The sequence below is a fragment of the Panulirus ornatus genome, chromosome 2, assembly GCF_036320965.1.
Source record: "Panulirus ornatus isolate Po-2019 chromosome 2, ASM3632096v1, whole genome shotgun sequence".
Lineage (NCBI taxonomy): Eukaryota > Metazoa > Arthropoda > Malacostraca > Decapoda > Palinuridae > Panulirus > Panulirus ornatus.
The window spans coordinates 31532710-31543942 of NC_092225.1; the positions used below are offsets into that span (position 1 = coordinate 31532710).

Consider the following 11233-nt stretch of genomic DNA (forward strand, 5'->3'; position numbering starts at 1 on the left):
CTTTTTAAACCAGGTATTCCTAATCACCAGTCCTTTTTCAGCACATAAATCTACAAGCTCTTCACCATTTCCATTTACAACACTGAACACCCCATGTGTACCAATTATTCCCTCAACTGCCACATTACTCACCTTTGCATTCAAATCACCCATCACTATAACCCAGTCTCCTGCATCAAAACCCCTAACACATTCATTCAGCTGCTCCCAAAACACTTGCCTCTCATGATCTTTCTTCTCATGCCCAGATGCATATGCACCAATTATCACCCATCTCTCTCCATCAACTTTCAGTCTTACCCATATCAATCTAGAGTTTACTTTCTTACACTCTATCACATATTCCCAACACTCCTGTTTCAGGAGTAATGTTACTCCTTCCCTTGCTCTTGTCCTCTCACTAACCCCTGACTTTACTCCCATGACATTCCCAAACCTCTCTTCCCCTTTACCCTTGAGCTTCGTTTCACTCAGAGCAAAATCTAGGTTCCTTTCCTCAAACATACTACCTATCTCTCCTTTTTTCTCATCTCGGTTACATCCACACACATTTAGACACCCCAGTCTGAGCCTTTGAGGAGGATGAGCACTTCCCGCGTGACTCCTTCTTCTGTTTCCCCTTTTAGAAAGTTAAAATACAAGGAGGGGAGGGTTTCTAGCCCCCCGCTCCCATCCCCTTTAGTCGCCTTCTACGACACGTGAGGAATGCATGTTTCTTGACTATGCCTGTTTTTAGTTACACCACAATTGCATAGTCACCTTTAGCAAGACTGTATCATCATCATTTCACTGGAAGGATTGGTCTTGTCAAAGTTCTTCTCGTTACATAGAAGTCCATCATTTTCCTGTTACTGAATTGATCGCAGCCTTGAAACTGAAGATATCCTATATAAGGTGATTTGGGATTGTATGATTATACAGGATATGTGTATGTGTGTATCAATATGTGGCTTAATTTTGATAGTTTTTCAAATGTAGGAGTGATTGTAATTTTCATAATTTTTGCGACACTACAAACTACAGAATTAACTCTAAGTGATATCTGCCATAGTATAAAGGAGACCAGCAAGCTGTATTGTAAGCCTCGACGATGGGTGGACTGACCACAGTTCTTTACTAATACCCGCAGATTGCAGAATTTAGAAAAGTAAGTCAGCATCTTGTTACACTGGTGCCAGTATTTGCCTCTTTCTGTTACTCTTTCCCTTTGTCTCTCAATTTCTTTCTTATATCATATGTAGCAAGTCTTTGGTGAAGTTGGGGAATGTTGAGCGATGGGGGTGATCTAGTCATATCCTCTCCCCATAAAGCCACTAAAATCTGTATTGAACCTGTTGAATTAAAAAAGCTAGGGAATTTGTTTATAATTGTAACACTGCTTCAAATCTCACAGTGCTTGTCTGTAATTCATGCATCATGGAGATTTTAGGTTACCCCCTCGCCCTATTATTTTTCATGTTCGTAGGCCTGTACGTAACCACAACAGCATTCAGGAATTTTTTTTCAAAAGTTTGCATTACAATGAAAGTGATTTCATCCTTGGTAAATTAAGGGTTTAAGTATCATTGCTAGGGCATTTCAAAAGTTTGAACTTAGAGGCAGAATTTGCTCTCTATCCTTGTTTCAGCAGATGTTCAAATAGTTTGCTATGAATTTGCACGCTCATACCCATACACATACTCTGTACTCATATCCATGCAGATTCATGGCTTGCAGTTTGGACAGTAGTTAAGTGAGGATAGATAATGAACTCTGTCTCTGAGTCCCAATTTTTGAGAGTGTGTATATTATGAATGAAACCTCTGGGAAGAATAATTGTTGTGGTGACGTCGGGGAACTACCCATGCTCGTGGTGGCTCATGTCACCTCTTTTGATGTTGTCTTGTGCTCGTCCGCCTGACCCTTCATGCTCGGCTGATGGCGCTCCTCCACCTGAGGATGGAAATTTATTTTTGGTAATGTGATGCACTTGTCAGGACATACTCCCACATGTTGAGTGGTAGTTTGAATGCTCCTGCTACCAACAAAACCTGACAAGATGTACTGACATCATTTTGTTTACACTTCCAATCATTTTTGTGGCATAAGAGTAGTCTAAGATTTTTGACACATGAGCAAGTGTAATCAAATTAGTGAGAGATGAGCATGTCTTGTACACACGATGGTAGCCTGTATGCTGTGAGCCTCTCCATGAGCGAGTGTCTCCTGGCTACACTTAATAAAAAAAATTCTCCATTAACCATGTGCTATTACTGACAGTACAGAAGAAAACTTATCGGGATAATTTATGCTTATTCTGGACTAGGGACTCCGTATGACGAGCATCTGATGTAAGACAAATCCATATTTAATATCTACCTAACATTTTGAGTAGTTTTTTCTATCATTTTAGAAATTAACATTATTATCACCTCTATTTTAAGCTTCTTGATGATACTCTGCTGGTATCAAAGAATAAAGATACAAACATTTCTTCAGAAAATAATGGATGATAAATTATGGTATTCTCCTTCTTCCTTCTTTAAAGAAAAAAATGATAGAATGCTCCTTACTATGATACTATGTTTTATTAAGAAAAATTGAACAATCTCCCCCTTCCCCACACCTTTGAATGTAAGATAACAAAATCAGTTGTCCCTTGTGTGAAATAGTGTTTAATGACCAGCTGAATGGACCAGTCATGTTTGTCTCTCTACCTTACGTATCTTCTCAAGAAAGAATGAGGGAATCATTGACACCAAAGTAACTTGCATCTTGTTTGGCCAGGATATTCAACATCTATGCTGGCGGTTGAAAATATTTCATATACAGTATTTAGATCAGTGTATCAATTATATTTTATGAACACAGATAATGTGGGCATATATATATATATATATATATATATATATATATATATATATATATATATATATATATATATATATTTTTTTTATTTTTATTATACTTTGTCGCTGTATAAATATATATATATATATATATATATATATATATATATATATTTATTTTTTTTTTTTTTTGCTTTGTCGCTGTCTCCCGCGTTTGCGAGGTAGCGCAAGGAAACAGACGAAAGAAATGGCCCAACCCACCCCCATACACATGTATATACATACGTCCACACACGCAAATATACATACCAACACAGCTTTCCATGGTTTACCCCAGACGCTTCACATGCCGTGATTCAATCCACTGACAGCACGTCAACCCCGATATACCACATCGCTCCAATTCACTCTATTCCTTGCCCTCCTTTCACCCTCCTGCATGCTCAGGCCCCGATCACACAAAATCTTTTTCACTCCATCTTTCCACCTCCAATTTGGTCTCCCTCTTCTCCTCGTTCCCTCCACCTCCGACACATATATCCTCTTGGTCAATCTTTCCTCACTCATTCTCTCCATGTGACCAAACCATTTCAAAACACCCTCTTCTGCTCTCTCAACCACGCTCTTTTTATTTCCACACATCTCTTTTACCCTTACGTTACTTACTCGATCAAACCACCTCACACCACACATTGTCCTCAAACATCTCATTTCCAGCACATCCATCTCCTGCGCACAACTCTATCCATAGTCCACGCCTCGCAACCATACAACATTGTTGGAACCACTATTCCTTCAAACATACCCATTTTTGCTCTCCGAGATAATGTTCTCGACTTCCACACATTCTTCAAGGCTCCCAGAAATTTCGCCCCCTCCCCCACCCTATGATCCACTTCCGCTTCCATGGTTCCATCCGCTGCCAGATCCACTCCCAGATATCTAAAACACTTCACTTCCTCCAGTTTTTCTCCATTCAAACTCACCTCCCAATTGACTTGACCCTCAACCCTACTGTACCTAATAACCTTGCTCTTATTCACATTTACTCTTAACTTTCTTCTTTCACACACTTTACCAAACTCAGTCACCAGCTTCTGCAGTTTCTCACATGAATCAGCCATCAGCGCTGTATCATCAGCGAACAACAACTGACTCACTTCCCAAGCTCTCTCATCCCCAACAGACTTCAAACTTGCCCCTCTTTCCAAAACTCTTGCATTCACCTCCCTAACAACCCCATCCATAAACAAATTAAACAACCATGGAGACATCACACACCCCTGCCACAAACCTACATTCACCGAGAACCAATCACTTTCCTCTCTTCCTACACGTACACATGCCTTACATCCTCGATAAAAACTTTTCACTGCTTCTAACAACTTGCCTACCACACCATATATTCTTAATACCTTCCACAGAGCATCTCTATCAACTCTATCATATGCCTTCTCCAGATCCATAAATGCTACATACAAATCCATTTGCTTTTCTAAGTATTTCTCACATACATTCTTCAAAGCAACCACCTGATCCACACATCCTCTACCACTTCTGAAACCACACTGCTCCTCCCCAATCTGATGCTCTGTACATGCCTTCACCCTCTCAATCAATACCCTCCCATATATATATATATATTTATTTTTATTTATTTATTTTGCTTTGTTGCTGTCTCCCGCCTTTGCGAGGTAGCGCAAGGAAACAGATGAAAGAAATGGCCCAACCCACCCCCATACACATGTATATACATACACGTCCACACGTGCAAATATACATACCCATACATCTCAATGTACACATATATATACACACACAGACACATACATATATACCCATGCACACAATTCACACTGTCTGCCTTTATTCATTCCCATCGCCACCTCGCCACACATGGAATACCAACCCCCTCCCCCCTCATGTGTGCGAGGTAGCGCTAGGAAAAGACAACAAAGGCCCCATTCATTCACACTCAGTCTCTAGCTGTCATGCAATAATGCCCGAAACCATATTCCCTTTCCACATCCAGGCCCCACACAACTTTCCATGGTTTACCCCAGACGCTTCACATGCCCTGATTCAATCCACTGACAGCACGTCAACTCCGGTATACCACATCGATCCAATTTAATCTATTCCTTGCCCGCCTTTCACCCTCCTGCATGTTCAGGCCCCGATCACTCAAAATCTTTTTCACTCCATCTTTCCACCTCCAATTTGGTCTCCCACTTCTCCTCGTTCCCTCCACCTCTGACACATATATCCTCTTGGTCAATCTTTCCTCACTCATTCTCTCCATGTGCCCAAACCATTTCAAAACACCCTCTTCTGCTCTCTCAACCACGCTCTTTTTATTTCCACACATCTCTCTTACCCTTACATTACTTACTCGATCAAACCACCTCACACCACACATTGTCCTCAAACATCTCATTTCCAGCACATCCACCCTCCTGCGTACAGCTCTATCCATAGCCCACGCCTCGCAACCATACAACATTGTTGGAACCACTATTCCTTCAAACATACCCATTTTTGCTTTCCGAGATAATGTTCTCGACTTCCACACATTCTTCAAGGCTCCCAGAATTTTCGCCCCCTCCCACACCCAATGATTCACGTCCGCTTCCACTTCCGCTTCCTCCAGAAAAACTGGAGGAAGTGAAGTGTTTTAGATATCTGGGAGTGGATTTGGCAGCGGATGAAGCCATGGAAGCAGGAGTGAATCATAAGGTGGGGGAGGGGGCAAAAATTCTGGGGGCCTTGAAGAATGTGTGGAAGTCGAGAACATTATCTCGGAAAGCAAAAATGGGTACGTTTGAAGGAATAGTGGTTCCAACAATTTTGTATGGTTGCGAGGCGTGGGCTATGGATGGAGTTGTGCGCAGGAGGTGGATGTGCTGGAAATGATGTGTTTGAGGACAATATGTGGAGTGAGGTGGTTTGATCGAGTAAGCAATGTAAGGGTAAGAGAGATGTGTGGAAATAAAAAGAGCGTGGTTGAGAGAGCAGATGTGGGTGTTTTGAAATGGTTTGGTCACATGGAGAGAATGAGTGAGGAAAGATTGACCAAGAGGATATATGTGTCAGAGGTGGAGGGAAGAAGGAGAAGTGGGAGACCAAATTGGAGGTGGAAAGATGGAGTGAAAAAGATTTTGTGTGATCGGGGCCTGAACATGCAGGAGGGTGAAAGGAGGGCAAGGAATAGAGTGCATTGGATCGATGTGGTATACCGGGGTTGACGTGCTGTCAGTGGATTGAATCAGGGCATGTGAAGCGTCTGGGGTAAACCATGGAAAGCTGTGTAGGTATGTATATTTGCATGTGTGGACATATGTATATACATGTGTATGGGGGTGGGTTGGGCCATTTCTTTCGTCTGTTTCCTTGCGCTACCTCGTAAATGCGGGAGACAGCGACAAAAAAAAAATATATCCCTGGGGATTGGGGAGAAAGAATACTTCCCACGTATTCCCTGCGTGTCGTAGAAGGTGACTAAAAGGGAAGGGAGCGGGGGGCTGGAAATCTTCCCCTCTCATTTTTTTTTTTCCAAAGGAAGGAACAGAGAAGGGGGCTGGGTGAGGATATTCCCTCAGAGGTCCAGTCCTCTGTTCTTAATGCTACCTCACTGAGGCGGGAAATGGCGAATAGTATGAAAGAAAAAGATATATATATATATATATATATATATATATATATATATATATATATATATATATATATATATATATATATATAGTGTGTGTGTGTGTGTCTGTGTGATAATGATTTACCAGTGGGTGCTGAGGTAAATTACCCCAAGATCAATTTGTGAAACAGTCCTGGTGTTACCCAGGTCCTTTCTAAAGGTACTTTACCACCTAGTGCTGCACAGCTTCAAATAGCAAGAAAATGTAGATTCCTTTGGAGTCAGAATTTCTTTGACAAAACTGTAGTGTCTGTGATGCCACCTCACCAGTGATGACTTTTCACTTGTCATGTATCTCACTTCATATATATATTTTTATTTATTTATTTATTTATTTATTATACTTTGTCGCTGTCACCCGCATCAGCGAGGTAGCGCAAGGAAACAGACGAAAGAATGGCCCAACCCACTCACATACACTTGTATATATATATATACTTGTCCACACACACACATATACGTACCTATACATCTCAACGGATACATATATATACACACACAGACATATACATATACACACAGTGTACATAATTCATACTGTCTGCCCTTATTCATTCCTTTCGCCGCCTCACCGCACATGAAATAACATCCCCCTCCCCCTGCATGTGCGCGAGGGTAGCTCTAGGAAAAGACAACAAAGGCCACATTCGTTCACACTCAGTCTCTAGCTGTCATGTATAATGCACCGAAACCACAGCTCCCTTTCCACATCCAAGCCCCACAGAACTTTCCATGGTATACCCCAAACACTTCACATGCCCTGGTTCAATCCATTGACAGCACGTCGACCCCGGTATACCACATCATTCCAATTCACTCTATTCCTTGCACACCTTTCACCCTCCTGCATCTTCAGGCCCCAATCACTCAATATCTTTTTCACTCCATCTTTCCACCTCCAGTTTGGTCTCCCACTTCTCCTTGTTCCCTCCACCTCTGACACATATATCCTCTTTGTCAATCTTTCCTCATTCATTCTCTCCATGTGACCAAACCATTTCAAAACACCCTCTTCTGCTCTCTCAACTACACTCTTTTTATTATCACACATCTCTCTTACCCTATTATTACTCGATCAAACCACCTCACACTACATATTGTCCTCAAACATCACATTTCCAGCACATCCACCCTCCTCTGCACAACTCTATCTATAGCCCACGCCTCGCAACCATATAACATTGTTTAGAACCACTATTCCTTCAAACATACCCATTTTTGCTTTCCAAGATAACATTCTTGACTTCCACACATTCTTCAACACTCCCAGAACTTTCGCCCCCCTCCCCCACCCTATGATTCACTCCTGCTTCCATGGCTTCATCCGCTGCCAAATCCACTCCCAGATATCTAAAACACTTCACTTCCTCCAGTTTTTCTCCATTCAAACTTACCTCCCAATTGAATCCCTCAACCCTATTGTACCTAATAACCTTGCTCTTATTCACATTTACTCTCAGCTTTTTTCTTTCACGCACTTTACCATACTCACTCACCAGCTTCTGCAGTTTCTCACCCAAATCAGCCACCAGCGCTGTATCATCAGTGAACAACAACTGACTCAATCCCCAAGCTCTCTCATCCACAACAGACTGCATACTTACCCCCCTTTCCAAAACTCTTGCATTCACCTCCCTAACAACCCCATCCATAAACAAGTTAAACAACCATGGAGACATCATGCACCCCTGCCACAAACCAACATTCACTGAGAACCAATCACTTTCCTCTCTTCCTACTCGTGTGTGTATATATATATATATATATATATATATATATATATATATATATATATATATATATATATATATATATATTCTTTCTTTTTCTTTCATACTATTCGCCATTTCCCGCATTAGCGAGGTAGCATTAAGAACAGAGGACTGGCCCTTTGAGGGAATATCCTCACCTGGCCCCCTTCTCTGTTCCTTCTTTTGGAAAATGAAAAAAAAAAATGAAAGGGGAGGATTTCCAGCCCCCCGCTCCCTCCCCTTTTAGTTGCCTTCTATGACACACAGGGAATACGTAGGAAGTATTCTTTCTCCCCTATGCCTTTGGATAATATATACTATTTTTTATTCTATCATACTTAGTCGCTGTCTCACGCATTATCGAGGTAGAGCAAGTAAACAGATGAAAGAATGGCCCAACCCACCCTCATACACATGCATTTACATAAGCGCCCACACATGCGCATGTACATACCTATACATTTCAATGTATACATACATATACATACACAGACATAAACATATATACAAATGTACATATTCATACTTGCTACCTTCTTCCATTCCCGTCGCCACCCCGCCATACATAAAACAGCAACCCCCCTCCCCCCGTGCGTGCACGAGGTAGCATTTGAAAGAGACAACAAAGGCCACATTCGTTCACACTCAGTCTCTAGCTGTCATGTGTAATGCACCGAAACCACAGCTCCCTTTCCACATCCAGGCCCAAAAAATTTTCCATGGTTTACCCCAGATGCTCACATGCATTGAGAAATATATATATATATATATATATATATATATATATATATATATATATATATATATATATAAAAATTTTCCATGGTTTACCCCAGATGCTCACATGCATTGAGAAATATATATATATATATATATATATATATATATATATATATATATATATATATATATATATATATATATACATATATATATATATATATATATATATATATATATATATATATATATATATACAAAAGTAAAAAAGCGACAAAGTAAAAAAAAAAAAATATATATATATATATATATATATATATATATATATATATATATATATTTATTATTTTTTTATTATACTTTGTCGCTGTCTCCCGCGTTTGCGAGGTAGCGCAAGGAAACAGACGAAAGAAATGGCCCAACCCCCCCCCATACACATGTATATACATACGTCCACACACTCAAATATACATACCTACACAGCTTTCCATGGTTTACCCCAGACGCTTCACATGCCTTGATTCAATCCACTGACAGCACGCCAACCTCGGTATACCACATCGCTCCAATTCACTCTATTCCTTGCCCTCCTTTCACCCTCCTGCATGTTCAGGCCCCGATCACACAAAATCTTTTTCACTCCATCTTTCCACCTCCAATTTGGTCTCCCTCTTCTCCTCGTTCCCTCCACCTCCAACACATATATCCTCTTGGTCAATCTTTCCTCACTCATTCTCTCCATGTGCCCAAACCACTTCAAAACACCCTCTTCTGCTCTCTCAACCACGCTCTTTTTATTTCCACACATCTCTCTTACCCTTACGTTACTCACTCGATCAAACCACCTCACACCACACATTGTCCTCAAACATCTCATTTCCAGCACATCCATCCTCCTGCGCACAACTCTATCCATAGCCCACGCCTCGCAACCATACAACATTGTTGGAACCACTATTCCTTCAAACATACCCATTTTTGCTTTCCGAGATAATGTTCTCGACTTCCACACATTCTTCAAGGCCCCCAGAATTTTTGCCCCCTCCCCCACCCTATGATCCACTTCCGCTTCCATGGTTCCATCCGCTGCCAGATCCACTCCCAGATATCTCAAACACTTCACTTCCTCCAGTTTTTCTCCATTCAAACTCACCTCCCAATTGACTTGACCCTCAACCCTACTGTACCTAATAACCTTGCTCTTATTCACATTTACTCTTAACTTTCTTCTTCCACACACTTTACCAAACTCAGTCCCCAGCTTCTGCAGTTTCTCACATGAATCAGCCACCAGCGCTGTATCATCAGCGAACAAAAACTGACTCACTTCCCAAGCTCTCTCATCCCCAACAGACTTCATACTTGCCCCTCTTTCCAAAACTCTTGCATTTACCTCCCTAACAACCCCATCCATAAACAAATTAAACAACCATGGAGACATCACACACCCCTGCCGCAAACCTACATTCACCGAGAACCAATCACTTTCCTCTCTTCCTACACGTACACATGTCTTACATCCTCGATAAAAACTTTTCACTGCTTCTAACAACTTTCCTCCCACACCATATAATCTTAATACCTTCCACAGAGCATCTCTATCACCTCTATCATATGCCTTCTCCAGATCCATAAATGCTACATACAAATCCATTTGCTTTTCTAAGTATTTCTCACATACATTCTTCAAAGCAAACTCCTGATCCACACATCCTCTACCACTTCTGAAACCACACTGCTCTGCCCCAATCTGATGCTCTGTACATGCCTTCACCCTCTCAATCAATACCCTCCCATATAATTTACCAGGAATACTCAACAAACTTATACCTCTGTAATTTGAGCACTCACTCTTATCCCCTTTGCCTTTGTACAATGGCACTATGCACGCATTCCGCCAATCCTCAGGCACCTCACCATGAGTCATACATACATTAAATAACCTTACCAACCAGTCAACAATACAGTCACCCCCTTTTTTAATAAATTCCACTGCAATACCATCCGAACCTGCTGCCTTGCCGGCTTTCATCTTCCGCAAAGCTTTCACTACCTCTTCTCTGTTTACCAAATCATTTTCCCTAACCCTCTCACTTTGCACACCACCTCGACCAAAACACCCTATATCTGCCACTCTGTCATCAAACACATTCAACAAACCTTCAAAATACTCACTCCATCTCCTTCTCACATCACCACTACTTGTTATCACCTCCCCATTTGCGCCCTTCACTGAAGTTCCC

At 41.3% G+C, this 11233-nt stretch overlaps 1 protein-coding gene across 3 annotated transcripts in view; it reads left to right on the forward strand.

The window, feature by feature from the left end:
• LOC139755838 (popeye domain-containing protein 3-like) overlaps nt 1–11233 on the forward strand; it is a 340156-nt gene that overhangs the window by 265129 nt on the left and 63794 nt on the right. The window contains exon 6 of one of the 3 annotated variants that reach the window (XM_071674451.1): nt 1130–1147. The exons of the other annotated variants lie outside the window; for them this stretch is intronic. Coding sequence (XP_071530552.1) covers nt 1130–1147 — 18 coding nt within the window. The remainder of the gene's footprint in view (nt 1–1129; nt 1148–11233) is intronic. 3 annotated transcript variants of the gene reach the window in all.